Below are 22,291 nucleotides of genomic sequence, written 5' to 3'. Positions count from 1 at the left end.
TCAAGAATTATTGACTTAAAACTAGCTCCTATATCTACTGTTTTCTTTTTTCTTATTTCAAGTGTAACAAGATATGTCCACTAAAAACTAGATAAAATACTAGTTTGTGTTTTTGCAGTGAAGGAGAACATATAAAGAATGTTACTTTGTTTCCCTGGGGCAAAAAAATGTGACAAGATACAGCAGTCTATTTCTCTCAGCCACTCTTCAAAATGGGAAAGACAAGAGAATGTGGCATTTAGATTGCATACAATTTAAAATCCCAAAGGAAAAGTTACATAGCTCATGTCATCCAAGCATCTTCCATGAGTTGTTGTGGATGGTGATGCTGTGGAGAAGGAAAGATCTCCAGCAGCAGTCAGTCTTGCAACAAATTTGATGAAGCCTCAGACTGAACCCAGTTGCTGGTTGACATTCTAGCAGCTCCACTTCCAGGAAACAGTAACATGTCCTGGATGACAACATCAGTTGTTAGAAAGCACTGCAAATCCACTTCATTTGCTTTTGCAGCTCATTTGTCTGAAAGTCGGGCAGAGAGACGAAGGAGTCAGGGATACGAGATGGTTTGGTCTCTCTGAATCCCTGAAGCCGTCTTTTCAGTTCTTCTGGGGTTTGGGGTCAAAGTTGAGGTATTATTTAAGCTTTTGAAATGCTAATCAGTCCCAATTGTAAAAGAAAAAAAAAAAAAAGAAGCAATACTTTGTTGCTTGTTGCAGTGGTTAGACGTCATAATGACTGTTTAAAACTAAAAAAAGGAGTGCATTAATCTTGTCTGTAATTGTCTAGAGATGGATCCAAGTTTATTTTGCCACCTGTTGCACAGTAAGGAGGATAATGATTGAGCTTAGTGTTGAAAGACTGCAGAATCTGCATCTGTTGGTGTGAAGTTGTGCTATTGCTATAAATAATTTATCTAAAAGGCTTTTAGACATTTTTATAATGGGTGTTAGTAAGTGGAGAGAGCTATAATTGCTTTGACTTTTCCCCATGACTTAAAGTGTGTTGAAAGCCTTCTGCCACTTAAACACGCATCTCAAGTGTCATATTATACTTTATATATATATTTATATATAGCCTAGAAGCTGGCAGAAAACTAAACACAATAAACCGCTGACAACATTCTTACTGTATTCCAAAGGCTAATGGAGACATTTCTATTGAGTATGAACAACTACATTTGAAAAAAGAACATACTCATTCTGTCTTTTTTTTAATAAGTTTTATTAAGAAAAAAAAAAAAAAAATCCCTTTTCACATATTTGGCCTCACACTGCAAACAAGTCTTAGGCATTTTGCTACAATCAATATGAAAAAATAAAAAGCTAAATATAGTTGCTACACTGCTGATATATGTACTCAATGTGGTGTACAGAGATATTGTGTTTGCACAAAAAACGGGAAATAAAGAGTAAGGAAATTAAATTGTGTGCAATCTGATGGCTGATATCTACACTGTAAAATGAACATGTTACATGTTGGTCAGATTCCTAGGGCCAGCCCAAGACTTTTTGTTAATTTCAACAACAAAATCAAAACTGGTGCATTATTAATGTCACGCCGTTGAAATAATCAGAGAAAAGATATGGGTTATAAGGAAACTGTAAATCATATCACATCGTCAAGATGGGTAAATGTGCTAAAATGACTTTGGCACCAAAATCTTAAAAGGTAAAAAAGAAACAAAACTCAAGGTACATATAACAGTTGGGACTTATTAAACTTCATCAAGTGATGGGACATTTACCAAAGTGCAGCGTTTATACTACTAAAGTGCTGTCCCTTTTCTGCATATTTGCCAAAATTGTGATATAGACAAACAAGACAACTAGGAGTGTTTTTTTTTTCAGGTTCTCAGGTCTTTGCAAGTTAGAAAATAGCTAGAACAAAATGGTTACTTATTTAAACCGGCCAATTAAGTATAAGCCAGAGAAAAAAAATTGTTTAAAACAACTGGATATATGACAAAAAAAATGCAACAAAAATGAGAATTATTCCTTCTACAACAGTGTCATTAAGTGTGAAGGGTGTTGTATGTCTGAGCAAAACATAGACCAAACACCACAATACAACATCTATGCTAAACTCTTAGAGAAAGAGGAAGAGCGGTTTACACTGACAGTAAGGGAAAAAAGGCAGTTCGAGCTTCCGTCTCAATATTCCAACATTTGTTCCCTTTCAGTTGCAGTTTCAACTGGATCTAAAAAGCAAATTGTGGACATACAAAGATAAAAAGTCCAGTTCATGCTAGAAGAAAGGGTGAATTACTCTACCACTGCAACTCAGAATTAAATTCATGCAGAGGACAAGAAAAGGCTCCAAAAATCATATTGTGTGCAACAATTAAAGCAAGAATCAAGGCCCTGGTGTTAAAGAAGAATGAGGCACAAAAAGTAAAAAAAAAAAAAAAAAAGAAAATCCAAGCCCACAGTCATTTAGAGTCAAATACAGATCAAAGTTCAGTGACGGGTCAACATTGTTAACGCAAACCCACGTCTGATGAAGCTTTCTCACTTGCTAATATGAGATCAGAGCTTTAAAATAAAAGTTTTCTTTAAACGAGGCCTCGTTTCCAGATCTCAGTATTTTCATCACAAGCCAAGTAGTAAAACAGCACTTGGACATGCAAGGCAGTGCTGATTAGGTAAGAAAAAAAAAAAAAAAAGGAAGGATGAAAACATCCTTATTGGACAATTAAAGAATCAGTGAAAAAAACTTTCCCCATTAAACAGTTTGGAAAGTAAAAGAAGGATGAACAGTTAGCACGGGGATGTGAAGTGGAGGGCGTCTTCTGTGACTATAATGAGGAAATGTAGAACAGATGGCAGGAGATGGCGGCGTTAACACAGAATAATTAGCCACTGTTTAAAGCTCTGATTAAACACAGAGCTGCTGCATGTGAGGTTCTTCTGATCAAAGAGGTTAAATTACAGTAATAACGTATTATTCCCAGGAACCTTACAAGTGCCAAAGAGACTATTCTTCAAAGCCAAAGAGAGAAGAATAACAGCCATTCAAAGAAGGACTTCTAACAGGCATGCACACTGACTTCACACGTTTTTAACGCAGGTTAGCCTGCATCTGTCCTAATAATGCATCAGCAAACCAACTCTAATTTTAGTCCACACTCTAGACAAGGTACATAAAATAGTTGGGACTTATTAAACTTCATGAAGTAATGGGACATTTACCAAAGTGTAAATGTCCCATCACCTTTCAACCAAAATGTTGAAGTATTCCCTCGGTGTAAAGGAAGTAGACTCCCACACGTCTTTCATTTCTGCATTGTTTGCTGCATGATTGTTGTTTGCATCTAGTGAACATGTGGTGGGTTTGGGGAGCAGGGTTGCTTTGTTTGGAACAAAATAAAAATCACGCAATAAAAAGAGCATATAAATAAATTACATATAAACATCAAAGTGGAGATCCTTCATGAAGCTGAGATTATTTTTTTGCCTAAAAAAAATAACTTAGAACTTTTAAAAAAAATTACTTCAATGCATCATTAATTTTTTTGCTGACAGAAAATATTGTTGTTTTCTTTTTTACAAATGTACAAGTGTACAAATATAAGTGACTTCCACGGAGAACACTGGAAAGCTTCACTTATCACCATTAAGGTATGAAAGTTTGGTTTAAAACCTGAAAAGTTCTTCCTCAATCATTTTTAATACAAATCATATTTTGCAAAAAAAAAAAAAAGGTCTTGGCTGCTGCTGTCCTAGTCAAGCTGCAGTGACCAGATATGAGTGTTTGTTGGGGTTTTTAAAAAAAACATTTTATAGTGTGTTGTGTCTTTAAGCTGAAGCACACCAGGAGAATAGCGGGGTGGGTAACATTTAGTTCTTAGGTCGCGTCGAGTTCAGCCACCAAAATTATCAGCAGCACGTCCGTCGGGACTCTGAGACCTGCCGTCCCAATTTGAAACTTTTGCCTGATGTTGCTGCTGCACTGTCAGCAACAGGGATCCTCTTACCTGCAAGGAAACACACTGACATGTTGGTATGAGCCTTCACATTTTGTCACAATACTGAGATTGTATGCAATAAACCAATAATCAGTAGTGCAGAATTACAAGAAAGTAAATTCTTGTGTATTTTATATTTAGCTAGTTTTGCTGTGCAAAAAAATCTGATATCAGAATCCCCCTTATAAGTAAGTGGAGTTATTTAAATAGTGTTTAGTTTAATCTCAGTATAAATCCAGCTGATCTGTGAAGGTACTAACACAGCAGACAGGATAGGTTTCCAAAAAATATCCCAGGCTTTGAAGAGAGAGCGCTGTTCAAACAAAAATGACCGTCCACCTTAACATACAGGCAAAGCAACGAGCCGCATGGTGCTCTAGTAAAATGAGACTGAAATGTAAATTTTTAGCTTGCATGTAAAATACTACGTCTGGAGTAAAACCAACACTGCAAACCACCCTGAATACACAACCCAAGCTGTGAAACAAGATGGTGACAGCATCATGGTGTGGGGATGTTTTTAATCAGAAGTAGCAGGGATGTTGCTCTGATAACACAAAGGAAATTATGGAAGAAAAACTGTTAGAGGCTGCAAAAATATGGGGTTAAAGGTCACCTCCTAGCAGAACAACCACCCTAACCATTGCTTTAGATCAGGGATGTTCAAAGTGTGGCCCATGGGCCAGTAGAGCCCCCCCCCCCACTTCCCACCAGCACAGATGGCTGATGCAGGAAGAGTCTTTGTTTACTTTTACAACAGTAAAGGTGAAGAGGACAATGCAAAGTATTTTTCTTTAATAACTACACCTTGGTCTTATTTTTTGGTAATTGACCATAAATTAGACTTTTATCTGAAAGCAGACTTTGTACCTAAATGTCTTTTTTGATCTGCAATAATTTGCACATACATTTTCTACAAATATCCAACTACTTTACTCTTTTAACTAATATATAGCACATAAAATTTATTTTGAGCATTTAAAAAAGAAGTGTATGTTTTTAGGCCCCGGCCACTCTTTCTTGACAATTTTGGCCCATACAACAAAAAGTTTGGGCACAACTGGCTTAGATAAAAGCAAATTTATGTTAGAATGAGCAAATTAACATCAAGACCTACATCCAATGGAGAATCTGAACTAAATGAATGCTCACTGAGCCATACATCTATCTGAGTACTGGCTAAGAGGAACTAATTACAAATACACACCACACTCATTAGTTTTCCTTCTACTTTGCAATTATGTGCTACATTGTGTTAGTTTATCATGTAAAATCCAAATGAAATGGTTGAAATATAAATATCAGACTGTAAATAATCTTTTAACGGACCAAAAAGAATATATTTCACTTTTGTTTTACTTGTCGACTTATTTACAAAACTCTTGAAACATTTTTTTATAAAAAAAAAAATCATAAATTATTCAAAAAGGTATCTGCTTTCAGAAACAGAAAATAATAATTATATGAGGAGTTATGCTGAGGTGGAGAGCAGAAAACTCACTTATCTCTACAAACACCTCGTTGATGTTTATGGCATTCTTGGCGCTGGTTTCCACAAAGATTGCATGGATGGAATCAGCATAGTCCTTGGCATCTTTTTCTGGCACTTCTCTGTAAACATACGAGATATATTAAAAACAATGTTTAGCAACCTGCAAACCAATTCTCTCGCTAAGCATCACTTCTTTTTTTCTGATAAAAAAGAAGATTTCACAATTTAACAGATGGAGAAGGGAGAGTGTTTATCAATGTTCAAGAAGATAACAGTGAAATAAATTATTAACAAAATCCCTTTTGTATAATTTTGAAGGAAAAATCGAGAGTTTTTTGAAATGTGATTGCCTCCCTTTCTTTATTGCTGTGAATTGGGAGTAATAATCATCAGATAACTTTAAAACATAACTATAAGATCAAGCAAAAGTTCACCTGGAGTCTAACAGGTCACATTTGTTGCCAGCAATGGCGACCACTATATTAGGAGGTCCATGCTGGCGAAGCTCTTTCACCCAGTTCTTCAGAGTTTGGAAGGAATCCTGATGAGACAAGAAGTATGTTAATATAAATGAAAAATGCATGGAGAGGCGCATAAAGTTCAGTCTCCATGGACAACAGGAAAACTGAAGCATTATAAGAACCAGATTGGTGCCACTCTCATGTCAAAATGCATAAATTAATTTCAAAAATGTTATCGTTTGCAAGGTTTTGTTCTCTTAAAGAACTTTTATTTCTTTTCGCACAAATGCAATGAATGTAAAAAGCTAATTAGTTGAAAAAAGAAAAGTTAAAATCACCTCTTTTGTGATGTCATAAACAATGATGGCCGCCGCTGAACCTCTGTAGTACATCGGCGCCAGAGCACGAAACTATGGGAAGATGAGAAACGCTGTTTAAAAAAAAAAAAATAAACAATGCTGTGTGGACCTTTGAAAGAGAAGCGACATAAATGATGAGTTTAAACTGTGCAGTGAGTTTAATCTCTGCTTAAACCGTTTTTATACTCTGACATCGTCAATCCTGAAAATAGCTTAAAATCCAATGAAATGTGAGAGGATTTAGAATGAAGAATGTGACTGTAAATAATCCTATTACAAACAATCGACGCTGATGCGTCAATGAGGACCTTCATTTCCTTTCTGTCATTCATTTTGTGATATGCGAATGCTAAATATATCAGTTCAGTATAACTGCACAGTTTTACATGATTACCTCCTACAGATTGTGGTTTTTCATAGACTCTGACGCAGAAAAGAAATGACACGACTAAGCTGGACTGTAGCAAGTGAAATAAAACTCTGATCAACACAAAAAAGGTGTGTTTTTAAAAAGTCAAGCAGTGCAAGTCCTTTCTCCTTACACGTTCAGATGTTATCAAGGGGAAAAGGAGCAGAAAGTGTCAAAAGATGTTAACAAGTAGACATTTATGAACGATCACAAATTTGATCTAAACCAAATGCATCATGGAGACACTCCTTGATCAGAACAGCCTGTGCAGAATGTGTAAACTCTGATTTACCCGGTTCTGGTGTTTAAAGATAAAGCTCTCCCCAGCTCAGACCTGACCTCATTAATAAGCCCGCTCCGTAGTGTTTGGATTCCTCTAAAGGAAATTACTATTTTTCTATTGGATGTGTGAGATTGTGCTACTGAAATAAAAGACTGATTTGTTTAAAGTGTCTTACATATTGTTGGTAGGTATTATCTACTTTCAGCATTACAGCATTAAAGTACTGTCACTTGAAAGAAAACCTTTAATACAGTATGTAGAGGTTTTTTTACTCTTTTTGCTGTTGAAGCATCCAGCAAAAACAATGACTTATTTTCTGATCTTGTGAATAAAAAGTAAAAAGATATTTAACAATATTTGTTCATTTTCAACATATTGGTATCAGTCTAATAACTAAACTACAAACCTGACTCACTTACACCAGTTCTGTTAGGAGGAGCGGACCAGAACTAGGACCAGAACTTCAGCAAACTATTGTGAGAAACTTGGGAAAGGAGACCCTAAAAGCATGACTCAAGTCAAACAGCTAAAAGGCAATGCAATCAAGTACTTAAAAATATGTACAATGACGTTAATAAATGAATATCTGTATTTTCTCATTATTCTGACATTTAGCAATTCTAACTGACCTAAAACAAGTGAAGTTTGGTCTTATTTTCCTTCAGACAGTGAGAATTTTTGTTAATCTATTTATCCTGTGTATGTAAACTTCTGGTTTCAACGGGTAACTCTGCAGCTGATTCAAGTGTCACACATCAGCTAATGATATCTATTTGGAAAGCAACGACCCAGAAACTCGAAATCCTGGGTGACCCAGCCTGTACGGCAATTCAGTTTTCCTTCACAATAGAACAAAACAAACCATTCGTCTTAGAGTGACAATGTTACCTCAGAAAAGCACACATTCCCCATAATTACAGTTGTTACTGGCCTAAAGTCTAGCAGCAGGAATCCAGCTTGGGATATTTTGGCAGCGGCACCGAGAAGAGCTCTGTCTGTTTCGCTGGCGAGTGTTGGGGCTTCGCCACAGCAAGACCTGTGTGGTCGATCGCCGCCTGAACCCAAAGAGCAATCACACCGAGGCCAGACGTCTGGCCACACAGAAGCAAAAAAAACAACTACAGTGATACCCTGGCAGAGCTGATTAATAGCTGAAACCACAAGCTGGGTGTACGAAAGGGACTTTCTTTTTCCAAGTGGATGTGAGGCTTCACTTCGCTTGATTTCTGTGAAACAGGGCAGTCAGAGGTGGAAGGTTGGTGGGTTACAGTTGGGATCAGTTGTCGCTTGATGCCTGATCTGATTTTAAGATACGAATGCTGAACTTGGGGAATCTAAGAGACTTCCCTTGCTGCACTTATGTTTCAGCTGGTTTTGTATTCCTTTCTTGCAATTTGTCAGATTTTGACGAGCCAAAGCTTCAAAGAGATTAGAAAACAAGGCCTTTAGATACCACAGCCGCTTTGTAGAAACAGGAACCCAGGAACACATGGTGCATTTGACTCTTTTACATTTATACATGTGGACTTGTTAAGGGATCAAGAGGTTGAAATGGTTGTGCATAAGAAATGGGGCTGAAACATCCTGCATCCTTTGCTACAAATGACTGTATAGAGGGATGCTATGTTACTGCATTTTAGGGAATAAATTATTTATTTTCTTATTCAAAAAAGGAACTGATTTACTTGGTTATGTATTTTTACTGTTGTGTAAAAATCTGCAGCAATATTTTTTATCTAGTTATTCAATTAATCATCAGAATTCGCAAAAGAATAATCGCTTTCTCAAATAATTATTTGCAGCCCTAATTAAAAAGTAAAAAAACAAAAACAGGGGACAGTCTGATGTAGAGTGGCAGAAAGCGTCAGATAAGATACACCAGAAACAGCAGCACACGCCACAGGGCTGAGACGCTGAGTTCATCCTCCTGTCTTATCTTAAATAGGTCTGCACGGATGTCCCCTGAAGAGCACAAGGAAGAGGAATCCTCCAGAGGGAAGGAGGATGAAAGACGAGCCGTATCTTATCTCAGCTCTGTGGAGAGCGCTGACGCAGGGGACAAAACATTACAATAGCAGAAGGTTGAGCTTGAGAAAGGGAAGTTCAGAGGAAAAAAGGGAAGTGATGTTGGATATCTAAGGCACAGAGAGACAGGAGTTAGACAGTGAGTCAAAGGAGAAAGCTGCTCCTTTCACACAAAAAAACAAAACAACTGTCACTGGGCTGGTTTCACTTTCAGTGTGGATTTGCTTTTATTCTATATGTCTTCTATAACCTCCAAGAAGATATTTTAAGAAAAGAAATGCATTTATATATGAACAAATGTCAAGTTTGTGACAGGGGTGACATCATTTTGAGACAAACATGTACCAGAAACATCAAAGTACAAAATATGGTAGATTTGTATTTGGCTTTCAAACAAAACAAATATCCATCTCCGATTTTAAAAAAAATACCACAGACAATATTCCAGACCTCCTTCTATAGAAAGGAAAATGTTGCCCCCTTTCAGAAGAATTGGCTAACTGCAAGGGCTCACACACAGAGTTAGAGCTACATAACTATTTCACTTGCTTTAGAAATACATGGAAATTTTGTTATACTTCAACTTCAGAGTAACTAAATTAAAAAATACTTACCCGCTCCTGTCCTGCCGTGTCCCAGATTAGGAATTTATGCATCTCGTTTTGGTATTGCACTGTCTTGGTCATGAACGATGCGCTGTTGGAAACAGTGAGCAGATGATTAATAAATTAATTTGAAAATCTTGGATGGGTTTATTTTGAGGCTCAAGAAAATAAAGTCAATAAATGTCTGATAACTGTTGATACCATCTTTACTTTTTTATTATACCCTCTTGAAATATTTCTACTTAATTTCTGATCAATATGTAAATAATAAAAAAACATTTTTAACATCATATTTTAATTATTATTACTTTTTTTATTTTTCTAGGTTGATCAGATGGCATTTATTTTAGCTGCATTTAAAAATATTTTGTGACTTTTCAAAATCAATCTTGTTCGCTGTGCGGATTTGACTCTCCTAGAACTGCCCAGTATTCCAGATCCCGTTTATAGTCTCAAGGTGTAGTATTAGACAGGAGGCTGTTTTAGGAAGATCAGAGTGTTTGTTTTTCACCAATTATTTGGTTGTCATGTGTGTTTGCATTTTCAAGCCATGGTCTTCAACAGGAAGTTGAGTGCCAAGTAGCTGGAATTAAAGCCAGCTCTAAGTCAGAGGCCATTATTTTTTACCAAAGAAAAGACGGAATGCTCCTTTTGTTTTATGAACAGTGACGATGGATTGCTGTGGTCTGTTGAGATAATGAACTAGACGAGTCGAAAGCCAAACGTCTCAATATTCTGGTCTATCAACATTCCAGCAATGACTTATGGTATGACAAGTGATTCATGAAGCTGGACACAAATGGCTGAAATCAGCTGGAGAGAAGTCAGACTCAGACCAGAGGTTGGGTAAGAGATGTGTCATCCAAGTGGGATGATGCTGGTCATCTGCACCAAAACGGGTGAGCTCAAGTGTTTCAGGCATCTCTTCAGGACGCCTTTTTGAGATTTCTCAAGCCCATTCAACTGGGTGGAGAGCCTGGAGCAGACACATGAACACACTGGAGGGACGATAATTTCTTTCTGATCTAGGAACACCTAGAAATCCCACAAAATGACATGAAAAGTGATGCTGGGAAGAGGGACATTTGGTTTTCTCTTTTCCAGGCTGTGACTTTTATGTCCTGATCTCAGATAAATTTAATTCAAAGCAATTCAAAAATACTCTATTGATGCCAAATGAGAATTAAAAGTTGTTGTAACTATAAACACAGTGGATGGATGGATAATAGTTTTGGGGTATTTTTATTAATAGCCTTATTAAGTTATTTTCTTAATTAAAAATCAAAATTATACTTAAAAACACCCAGTTGACCTAGTTTGCATCTAATAAGAAACAGAAAACTTGCATATTGTCATAAAGACTTTGGCAAACAATCATTTTAAAATAATTATCAAATGTTTGACAATAAGATAGCCCCATTTCCTGTCAACAAAATGCTTCTTTTCAGCTTTTACTGAAATCAATACCAACCATTTAAGAAAGCATTCTCCCAAAGCCACCAAAAAGGTGACAGTATATAAGCCACAGGGGAAACTTACCCAATAGTTGGGTTGATATTTGGGTCAAAGCTGTCCTCCACAAATCTACAAACAATACTTGATTTTCCAACTCCAGTATCCTGCAGAAACAAAACAAAGAGAGTTTGTATTAAGCATGGACAAAAGCTATTTTGTGGCATTTTCTTCTTGACTGCTACATTACAGAGAATTAAACAGGAACCATGAGCTTATATTATTTCCTTAGGCAAAAAAGTCAGTAGTTTAAATTAAGCTACTGACAGATTATTTCCGTCTTTACTGATAGAATATTTTTAGCTGGTTGACTGTCCTCGTTCTTTTTTTCTGATATTCTCATTGTGTCATTAACCTATTAATTAGGTATACAGGCTGATAATTCAAGGTGCTTATCGTACATATAAGAATAGTATTTATGGCAAATTGAATAGTATACAAGACGATTAATTACCTAAAATCATGTTTAAAGTGTACCTGCTAAACCTTCACGTCAGATCATATTGAATGTAGTTTTGATTACAAACGTAAGTACAGATCTGGAACATCACAAATACATAAGTCTTATCCTTAAACAAATCGACACCGTGACTTACCCCAAGGAGACAAACTTTCAGCTCTCTCAGTGCCATGTCGTTGTATCTTAAAGCGAGATTAGATTGAGGTTATGTACAATTTTCTCCTCTTCTCTCTTATCTGAATATTCTTCAGGTGGTCTCTGTTTGCAAACACTATAGCTTCATAGTGAACAAAAACTGTAAATGGACATCCTGATTTAGGCAAAAAATCCCACAGTACGCATCAAAACGTCTCGAAGTCGTTCCTATTTCATTAAATATTGTCATTATTGTAGGTAGCTAGCTAGCTAACTGCGAAGCCGCTGAGTCGCGCAGGCTCCATCTTGAACTACGGCATATAGTCACGTGACTGTATAGCCTCTCTTTTTTTGTTTGAAGGCGCACAAAGAAAAGCTCAGTTTTTGCTCAGTTATGTCGAGTTTGTACCAGAGCTGCAAAACAACAGTAGCAGTAGTTGTTTAAAACATAATTAGTCGGTAAAGGGCAGCGTCGGGAAGTACTTTCAGGAAGTAGTTTGTTGCCGTGTTTGAGTGACAGCCCATAACGGGACGGCGGACGGTGTTGTATCGAAAAAGGCACCCCTGCCATGAAAAGCACCCCTGTCGTCGGAAGCGCATTAGAAGGCAGATAGGCAGCCCGCAGAGCCGAGCCGATACTCAAGATGGCAGGTAATAACACTTTTTTAAACCATATTTTCTTACAAACTTTTGGATTTTTTTGTTCTAGATAAAGTGCCATTTTATTGTTCAGAGATGTATTACTTGAACTGCAGTAACTATTTCACCACTTGTTTGGTGTAATGGTAAATTAGGAAAGCCGACTCTAGAGCAGGGCTTGGACAACCCGTGTTAGCAGACTTAGCAAGACTAGCCTATTCGCTAACGAAAGCTAATCAGGAGTGTCGAAATGGGTCGTTTCAGAAGCGTGCTTTGATAATTTATTTTCAAATTGAGAATGTCGTATTATAAAATCACCGAGTTAGTTTTATTTAAATACAGATTATCTCTTTTGTTTGGATGATTTTCGACCTGTTGTAAAAGCAAATGCTATCGAGTTAACTTAGCTAGCGTTAGCCGGGTAGCCACAGTCAGTGTCAGCCATAAGCTGACAAATCCTGCCATATATCATAACAAAGTGTATTGTTTGTTTTTGGTCGTTGGGTATATTGCTGGTGCCTTAAAGTCTATCGCAACGTTTTCTATTTAAGTTGTAAAACACCAGCTCCATAACATCGTTCCAAGTTTTAGGGTGTTTTAAATCTGGAGCACATTCCTTAGCCTCAACAGCTGTAAACACAGGCTTCGCCTCCTGGATCCTTTTCGGGGCTCCTCTTTGAACTTTCTGGTGTTATGATGTCTCTATTACTGAATGGTATAAAAAGTCGTATTTTTTATTTGTTCTCCAATAAAATCCAGTAGGTTTAGAGTGTGTTGGTCAATGCAGGAAATGTCCCATCAGCAGTAGTTCTTTATTAGTAAAATAGGCTACGTACATAACAATATACATGTACATAAAATAAAGGACAAACATTGTAATTTGGAACATATAATAGCATAAAGTAGTTAAACATATCGCAGTCGGTTGTATCAATACTCATGCAGATAATATTTCTTTATCATTGTTTTATGTTGGCTACAGATTTTTTGTTTTTGAGAAAGATTTTAGAGTTTTGAGATCATTATCAGGTTTCTTATAAATAATTAGATCGAGTAATTGGTAGATACAAGTAATGAATTGTAAGGCTTATAACAGGTTCTCTTCTTGTCACTCTGTAATGTTATTTGTAGGGAAACATTTATTAATAGTGCTTTTTGCTGAAAATCTTAATGATTATATCATTATTGGCTAAACTACAATTTTTTTTAAGTTTCCTGAAACTCTTAATTTAGTTTTAAAATCTCAGCTACTATAAACATACATTACTTGAGGGTATTAAAGGCGGTTAATCCATCCAACTATTCCAATATATTATCAATTTTCAGCATGAATACATGGTCTCCTAATAAAATGCTGCATCCAAAATTATTATTATTGTGTTTGCTGCACTCGCTGACATGATAAAACAGTTAAGATTCAATGTTTTGGTTATTCGATCATTTTTAAGCATATCTGTTATTTTATTAAGCCAGAATAAATTATATGGGTCATATATATTCTCTGTGTAATTCCTTTATTGGATTTAAAAATAAATAAGCAGACTGAACTTCTTATTACAGGAGAGATGAACTGGATATGAGGCTTTTTCAATTGCGATAATGCTACTAAATATTATACTGGATCCCATGATCTTCTTGTCACATAATTGAATTATCCACCTTTGAACTGCAAATCTTCCAAACAACTTCAGCCTGAAAACCTCTGATTTTATTCTAAGAGCTCTGTTTAGTAAAAATGTTTTGATATGAAATGTAATATCAAAGTATACTAAAATATATCAAACAAAATATGAATTAGTAAAGCAAAAGTGTAGTTATGTATCTAAAAGATAATTTAGATGTTGAGTTGAGAGAAATTATCTTATGCACCAAAGTTTTAATCATAAAGTGTGTTAAAATTTAAATTGTAGGCACAATAAAAGATCAAATGCAGTCAGTCACACCTGATGCAACACTCTTGCTCACCAAACGTTTATATTTATTTTATAAATGCAACTCCCCACCTACTGTTTTATTGTTGCAGGTCTATCTTTATACTTTGAAGATGGCCATGATGATCTGGACGATTGTAAGTATATCAATAAATTTGTATGACAAAATATAGACATATATATTTAAATATATAATATATTTAAAAAAAAACACAATGAATTTTATTCTGCCTAGAGGTTCTTTTGTTTTTGGACAACTTTTTAGCGTTGATACTGTGCTATCATTGCAATTTTACAGCCTAACGCGTCTAATTTACATCAGCCAAATTAATTAAACACAAGTAAATCTTATTAAATTGCAGAATATTCATGCTCAAGAAAATCCTGCTATTTACCTCTGACATAAAACTTTTTATAATGTCACATGAGACTGCTGTTCTATACATTTTTCTTGACTTTGATCTAGCTTACAACAAAATATTTTTTTTTCCACCCATAGTTGGATTTGATGATTACGCTGCAGATTGCGATGGCATCCGTATCACAGCATTCCTCGATGCTGGACAAGACAACCTAACTCCTCTGGGAAGGCTAGAGAAGTACGCCTTCAGCGAAAATACGTTCAACAGGTAAGTTGAGTTCTGTGTTCAGTCGGCTAATCCTCCTGTCCTCTAAAAACAGGTCAAACACTAAGATCACCACCTCTTTTGCAACCTGTGCTTGACCTGTTTGCTGCTGATATAGTTTTAGAGAGGAAACAATCTAACATTTGTCTGAGAATCAAACAAATTCTCAGACAATTCTCCCTCTTAAAAAGGGAAGACCATCTTTGCTTTTTATTTTATCAGAAGTAACAAATATTCTTAATACAGCAGTATTTCTGTTTTCACCAAATGATACTCACTTGTGTTCTCTAAAAAATCATGAATAGTAAAAATATGCATTAGTTAAAGGGAAACAAATTTTAAAAATCTCTTTATCTGCAGCATAATTTTGGCGTCTTTGCAACAAGGAGACGTCAACAAATAAATCAGTATTTACATGGAAGGGATATTAACCGGAGTCAATCATTACTAGGAAATTGTGCAGCAATAAAAAAAAATAATGTTCATGGTCCAAATAATAAATTGCATTAAGTTACGTAGTGAAATTATGTGATAGCAACACTTTTTGAAGATTTACTGAAATGAATTTCAGTGAAAGAATGTCAGAAAAGTGTTTGAATGTTTCCTTACCTCTCCCTCTTTATATGTAGAATTTCTTTAATTTTAAAGATAGCTATGTTCTTCAGTCTGTTTTTGCCTGATGCATCTTTCATAAATAACCCCACAGTTCTAAAGTCTTTTGTTTTTGTCTCATGTGGCCCTGCAGCTACTGATTCCAGCTGTTGTCTTCATGCTTTTTATGCTCTGATGTGCAGGGCTAAGCCATCCTCTTATTTTGAAATAGAATTGTGTGGAATGTACTTGGCGTTGCTTTTGGAGCTGCGTGTTGTGCTTTGCGAACTTGACCCTTGTAGGTATTGGCAGGCATACCACTAACTTGGAGCTGTTGCTTTCTAGGCAGATCGTGGCGCGCGGCCTGCTTGATGTGCTTCGAGAGTTCAGTGACAATGAAAATGACTTTATCAGTGTCATGGAGACAATTGCCAGAATGTCAGAGGATGGAGGTAGATGTATTTTCTTGTCATTTTTTGTTTCTGCTGCCTTGTTTTATTTTGGTTTATTAAATTGAAGCTGTGATGTGTGTGCTTAGAGCCCACTGTGCGATCGGAGCTGATGGAGCAAGTTCCTAATATTGCCATGTTTTTGCATGAGAGTCGGCCGAATTTCCCAGCCGCCTTCTCAAGATACTTGGTACCCATTGTGGTCCGGTATCTTACAGATCCAAATAACCAGGTAGGTTTCAAATAAATAACTTCTTTAGGTGAACTGCAAAACTAAGCAAAGCATTTTAAGTACAAATAAGTATGTTTTGGGGATTTTAAAAACGGAGCATTTGTGTTTTTGCATGTTGACTTAACAATCGACCCATTCATCGTTTGCAGGTGCGGAAGACGAGTCAGGCAGCGCTACTGGTTTTGTTGGAGCAGGGCCTCATCTCTAAAGCTGACATGGAGACCAAAGTTTGTCCTGTTCTGCTCGAGTTGACAGAACCAAGCAGTGATGATGACTACAAAATTGAGGCAGTTGCTGTAAGAAACATTTATTCATTTGACCCATTTCTTTTTTCTTATGTTATCATTACAGACCATCAATGCATAGAAATAAACCCAGTTTGATTTAGATGACTTTTATTGACCTCCTTTTACTTGAGCTCCTGATGTGCTTTTGTTCCGTCACACAGATCATGTGTAAAGTTGTCACCATGTTGAGCAAAGACACAGTGGAGCATCTGCTGCTGCTACGCTTCTGCGACCTCTGCAGCGATGCCAGACTCTTCCAAGTGCGCAAGGTAAAATCTTTCCTTTTTCACATTCAGAAATCTGAAGATGATTTGTAGGTTAGTTGTTGTGTTGCAGCCTAAAGCACGGCTCAGACAGCAGGCATTTGAGGTCAAGTTTAATTCTGTTTGTGTTGCTCTGTCAGTGTGAATTCAATCAGTCTGTGAATCAGCCTCAGTTCTGTTTCGTCCAGCGGCTTTGCTGACACTACGCCGTTGTTTCCCCCCTGGAATGTTAATTCTGTCTAACTGGTGCCAGTTGGTGTCAGGGCTGCAAATGTGGTTAAACATTGCCAAGTATTTTATTTTTTCCCTTTGTAATTCTGTTTTAATTATGCCCCCATGCACAAATTTATGTACTGTGATAATAATCACAGTACATCTCATCAAAACATACTTAAACTATTAAATTTTGTCTGAAGTGTTTGACCCCGTTTTCTCCCCATCATGCTTGTCACAGGTGTGTGCAGGGAATTTTGGGGAATTTTGCTCTATTGTTGGTCAGGAAGCAACAGAAAAACTTCTGGTGAGAGACTTCAGAATACTTTTTACAACATTTGTTTTCATACTGGTTTTTTAAATTTTGTCCCTATCAACAAATCTCAGTTTGTTTTGTATTTTTAACGCAGATGCCGAAGTTCTTCAACCTGTGCTCCGACAGCCTTTGGGGCATCAGGAAAGCGTGTGCTGAGTGCTTCATGACCGTCTCCAACTCCACCTCTCCAGAGGTGCGACGCTCAAAACTGTCCCCGCTGTTCATCAACCTCATCAGTGACCAATCACGTTGGGTGAGTCTCACAAACTGGGGAAAATGTTTGCGGTGTAAATAATTGCGTCAAAATGATTGGGACATTTATTGTGACAGTTAAAATTTAAAAAAGAGGAAATGGCGCCATTTAAAATGGCTTCATCCTCAAATTATATGTTATCTAATATTGTGGTTTCTTAACTCATTAAGTCTTGTAAAAACAAACTTTTTCCACCTTCAGGTGCGACAGGCTGCCTTTCAGTCTCTGGGGAGATTCATCTCCACCTTTGCCAACCCCTCCAGCACAGGCCTTCATTTCAGGGAAGATGGTGCTCTTCCAGAGGTCCCCAGGTGTACAACGGACAAGTAAGACCATCACTGAACTTTTATTATAATGACTCTGGATCACATGTAGGTGTTCTATGTCATGTTTGTTCTAAAAGCTTTCCAAAATGTCTACATTTGAGCAAAACCGTTCATTTCAACATGTTGCAAAGCAGTAGCCACGTAACTTCTTTCAACACCACTTTTACTCATAGCCTCAAGTTGCTTAAGAGTTCTCCATCCAACTTTAGCGCCCCATCGAAGGAAAAGGCGTTGTTTTGTTTGTGTTTGAAAAGAAGCACTGCTTTCCCTTTATAACTGCTGAATCAGGAGCCACGGATTGGATGGCAGCTTTAGTTTCCTTCTCATCAGCACAATGCTGCAAGTTAAAAGTAGAAAAGATGTTTCTACAGGACAACAGGAAGTCTTACAGCGAGTTATTTAATCCGAGACAATAAACCATCACTCTTAAGTAAAGAGATTAACTGTCTTGATGTTTGAGTGTCATTCCTTCAGATTACTGATTGATTTAGATGTATTAAAACTAGTGGTGACAATGAATTAATCACAATTAGTTACATTTTAATCAAACTTTATATCGACACTGTAAGTAGCATTTGCAATTCATTTAATCTTTTTACTGCTAAACTATTGAAAAAATAGACATTTAAGTTTAACAACAGAGTTTTACTGTTTTTGATCTGTTATTTAGGTCATTCAACCCTCAGACTGGTTCAAGGGGTTGTTGTACTGATTCAAGTGTTTCAGGAACCAAGGATCATTTATGGTACTACTTTGAAAAAATACTACTTTAGAAACGCTGCTGCAACAAGTTTAGCATTGAGATGGTCCTGGTCCTAATTAATATGGTTCAACATGTTAAAATGGTCAAAAAGTAACTCTAAGCAGGTGGAGTTTTAGCCTTCATTTAAAAAGAACTCAGTGTTTCAGCTGTATTGCAGTTTTCTGGAAGTTGGTTTCAGATTAGTGGTGCCTTTATTTAACACAACCCACCAGGAGGGTCGGTGTGGCACAAAGCAATCCCTTTTTGACCGCGCTCCGTTCTAATAAAACAATCCAATTCCCCTTTAAAAGCTGTAATTATTGTCCAATTATTATTCATAAAGATCAGCGTTAAGATTCCTGCAGATGCTGAAAAAGATTTGCGAGAATAATTCTGCTACGTTTCATGGATACCTCAATTGTCGAGGACTGTTGGTTTCTACAGGGAACTTGTGAAATTTGCTTTCTGCTGTCCAGTAGAAAGCAGATATGATTAATGAGTTACAAAGTTTTTTTTTCTTTTTTTTAGGAAATGTGTGTGGTAATAGTTTGTCATGCACAAATTTGTCACATTTTTGCTTCAGACAGACTAGATCGGATGTTTTCTTGGCTGAGGAAGCTGCACCTTAGTCACTGGTTGAATGAATCACGGTTATTAATGAGACATGACTGTCAGCCTGTTCTTCTCTTCATCTGTGATAAGTTTCATTACCAAAGAAATAGACATAGACAGATTTTATTGTTTATACAAATGAAACTCTTAAACTCATAGAACTCTTGCTTGTAGAGATTTTTAGGGGAGTTTCACACCTGATAGTCCAGTAGAATCAGTTCGATTGGGAACCAAAATTGCAGTATTTGTTATATTATCATCCGGTGCGGTTGGCTTTGTCAAACAATCCAAACTAATTGGATTGTTTGATAACAATTGTTCACTTCCTCACCTGTGGCGGCGCTGCATCAAAAATCACTGAAAACCTTTGAAGAAGACTGAGTGTAACTTCTTTGCGCTCAGTGTTGCACCATTTCTGGTGTTGAATTTTACGCGTTTAGGATTTCTCATTGGTTGAACACCATGGCCCATTTCTGCCACAAGTGCTAGACTTGGACTATTTAGATTTAATTGAATTTACCCAGAATGCCCTGCATTATAGTTTGCTTCCTGCTTTTGGAGTGGTTTCCAGTCAGTTTGGTGTTCAAATGTGCGTTCGAACCACACAAGAGTTCACTACAACCAAACTGAGCTTTTTTGAGTTTGATTGCACATTCGCACCTCCCCAAACGAACCACCCTGTCTACTTCAGATATAATTTTGTAAAGTTACCAAAATGGCAAGCACTGATTGTTTCTGAACTTGTATTTCTTTGCAGCAACTGCTCTCTGAACTCCCTGAACTGTTCCGACATTAGCAGCTGCCACAAAGACAGAGCCATCACACACACGCCCCCCAACCAGGACGGCCGAGCCACGCCGTCGCCGGAGCACGTGGCAACGCCAGACTGCGAGGACTTGAACCACCTCGAAGACCAAGGCCATTTTTCTTTTCCCGGCTTGGCTGTGACAGACAGCCCCCTGGTTACAAACAATGCTAAAAATACAAAAGAGACGGAGCAGGCCGACGACAGCTTTAACTCTTTCAACTACTGGAGAGAGCCTCTACCTGACATCAGCAAGGATCTGGAGATGCTAAACTGTCAGACATCAGAGGAAGGGACGGAGGAAAAGGTAGAAGAGGAGGAACCAGAAGAAAACTGTTCAGAGTCTAAATCCAGCCATGGGAAAGCTACCAGTGATCAGATCCAGAAGGTTTTGGATTGTTTGCAACCTCACATTGATGATCCAGATGTGCAAGGTGAGTGTTTGATGCCGGAATGTGAGACGGTGAGACTTCTGGGAATGCAGATGTAATTACAGATGTGGTTTACCTCCCAGCTCAAGTTCAAGTATTGTCAGCGGCTCTGAAGGCTGCACAGCTCGACAGCCCAACAGACAACAGCCCAACTGAACAGCAAGCAGAAGAACTACTAGAATCCAACCCCGAAAGCCTACTGGAGGACCAATCCACGGATATTCAGCCGTCTGAAACGGAGGAAACCAGCACAGACGAGGAGCAAACGGCAGAAACTCCTCCTGCCACAGAGCCGAGTCCGGTCCAAGAGCAGGAAGATGAGCAGACACAGACGGAGCCGGAGGAGGAGGAAGAGGAGGAGGAAGAGGAGTCTTCTCCTGACTCTCCAGCGCCGGTAAGACACGCTTCAGATTGTTAACATTTGGTCACATGTAGATAAGAAATGGTTTTTGGGCAACATGACTTAAAAAATGGAACCTGATTTTTTTTTTCTTTCATACCAGATCTTTTCTTCCTTTTTTCTTCTTTCCTGCCTTTTGAACTTCCTTCTTTCTTTATTCCTTTTTCTTCCTTCGTAACTTACTTTCTTTATTTGTTCCTTCTTTCCTTCATTCTTTCGTTCGTTCTTTTCTTCCATACTTCCAAACATCTTTCCATCCTTTCTTTCTAAATTGTGTTCCTTTCTTTCCTTCCATCTATCTTTCCTTTCTCCCATCCCTTCCTTGCTTCCTTCCTTTCTTTCTTTATTTGCAGTAATTAAGTGAAAAATCTGCGAAATGTGCCAATATTTTACATCTGCTCATTTGATTAGTCATCAGAATAATGGATTACTAACGTAACTGTTAGCTGCACCTTTAATTTGAAGTGTTTTTTGCATATAGTCAGCTTGGTTTGTTCTATAACTGTATTTTCATTTTTCCCAGGAGTCTGAATCAGACGAACCCATAGAGATAGAGGAGGTAGAGGTGATACAAACCCGAGGGTCTGAGGACAAACCGAAAATCCAGGTCAGTTTAAAAACGCCGGCCTGTAAATATTCCACACATTTTCTCTTTCACATGATTTTTTTTTTTTAATCTTACTCTCTGTGCTCCGTTTGCAGAACGTTATCCCCCAGCAGCTGTTGGATCAGTACCTCTCCATGACCGACCCGGCCCGGGCGCAGACGGTGGACACAGAGATAGCCAAACACTGTGCCTTCAGCCTGCCTGGCGTGGCGCTCACGCTCGGCCGGCAGAACTGGCATTGCCTCAAGGACACGTATGAAACGCTGGCCAGTGATGTTCAGGTAGGAAATCGGCCCAACAGTCTGATAGAGATGATTATTTACAGCCTAGATTTTATCTCAGTGGGAGGTTTTTATGTTTAAGCAGCTGTTTGAGCAGCCAATCAGGGGGCGGTTAACTTTTTAACAGACGTGATAATGCAGCTTTTTGTCTAAAACCTGGGGAGGGAGAACTTTTTAGGATGCATTAGATTATATGTAAATGGGTATGTTTAAAATTTTTAAAGTGTGGATTAAGTATTTTGTCCAAAAATAAAACCAATTTCTTTAACGGTTTATGAACTGTGAGAAATGAGCTCGAACAGCATCGTCCCACCTGTTCGTCAGCCTGATTTTTATAATTCCTATTTTTCTTAAACGTAGCTTAGTTTTTCTGAGCCACAAACACGGTGTTGTGAGGTGCTAACAAGACAATTTCTGCAGAAAAGTGATACTTGAAACTAGGGCTGAAACAATTGTGATGAATCAATTATTGAAATAATCATTCACTAATCTAGTAATCGAAGGCGATTTACTGAAAGGACAACAAACAGTTGGAGCAGTAATTAAGCCAAAATTGTACAAAAAAAAAAAACATTTTGCATT

The 22,291-nt window shown here is 37.5% G+C and overlaps 2 protein-coding genes across 2 annotated transcripts in view; one reads left to right on the top strand and one right to left on the bottom strand.

Moving 5' to 3' along the window:
* Positions 1-2,666: 2,666 nt before the first annotated feature.
* On the bottom strand, positions 2,667-11,995 carry LOC106959523 (ras-related protein Rab-22A). The gene is made up of 7 exons (XM_015052140.1): positions 11,707-11,995; positions 11,138-11,217; positions 9,608-9,689; positions 6,256-6,327; positions 5,891-5,997; positions 5,466-5,575; positions 2,667-3,973 (listed from the first exon to the last, which is right to left on the bottom strand). The coding sequence occupies exons 1-7, from the start codon at positions 11,740-11,742 to the stop codon at positions 3,876-3,878; spliced, it is 585 nt and encodes a 194-aa protein (XP_014907626.1). The 5' UTR covers positions 11,743-11,995; the 3' UTR covers positions 2,667-3,875.
* A 106-nt stretch (positions 11,996-12,101) lies between these two features.
* Positions 12,102-22,291, top strand: part of ppp4r1l (protein phosphatase 4, regulatory subunit 1-like) — an 18,995-nt gene continuing 8,805 nt past the window's right edge. The window contains exons 1-14 of the mRNA XM_015052137.1: positions 12,102-12,356; positions 14,368-14,412; positions 14,775-14,904; positions 15,838-15,944; positions 16,031-16,173; positions 16,323-16,469; positions 16,622-16,729; positions 17,178-17,243; positions 17,347-17,505; positions 17,707-17,831; positions 19,943-20,424; positions 20,505-20,815; positions 21,345-21,428; positions 21,524-21,709. Coding sequence (XP_014907623.1) covers positions 12,350-12,356; positions 14,368-14,412; positions 14,775-14,904; positions 15,838-15,944; positions 16,031-16,173; positions 16,323-16,469; positions 16,622-16,729; positions 17,178-17,243; positions 17,347-17,505; positions 17,707-17,831; positions 19,943-20,424; positions 20,505-20,815; positions 21,345-21,428; positions 21,524-21,709 — 2,100 coding nt within the window. The 5' untranslated portion in view covers positions 12,102-12,349. The remainder of the gene's footprint in view (positions 12,357-14,367; positions 14,413-14,774; positions 14,905-15,837; positions 15,945-16,030; positions 16,174-16,322; positions 16,470-16,621; positions 16,730-17,177; positions 17,244-17,346; positions 17,506-17,706; positions 17,832-19,942; positions 20,425-20,504; positions 20,816-21,344; positions 21,429-21,523; positions 21,710-22,291) is intronic.

Source organism: Poecilia latipinna, unplaced genomic scaffold (genome assembly GCF_001443285.1).
Source record: "Poecilia latipinna isolate Pla-1442-1.1 unplaced genomic scaffold, P_latipinna-1.0 Scaffold1091, whole genome shotgun sequence".
Classification (NCBI taxonomy): Eukaryota; Metazoa; Chordata; class Actinopteri; order Cyprinodontiformes; family Poeciliidae; genus Poecilia; species Poecilia latipinna.
The sequence above is the reverse complement of the archived record's forward strand: the minus strand, read 5'-3'. Positions and strand labels throughout refer to the sequence as shown.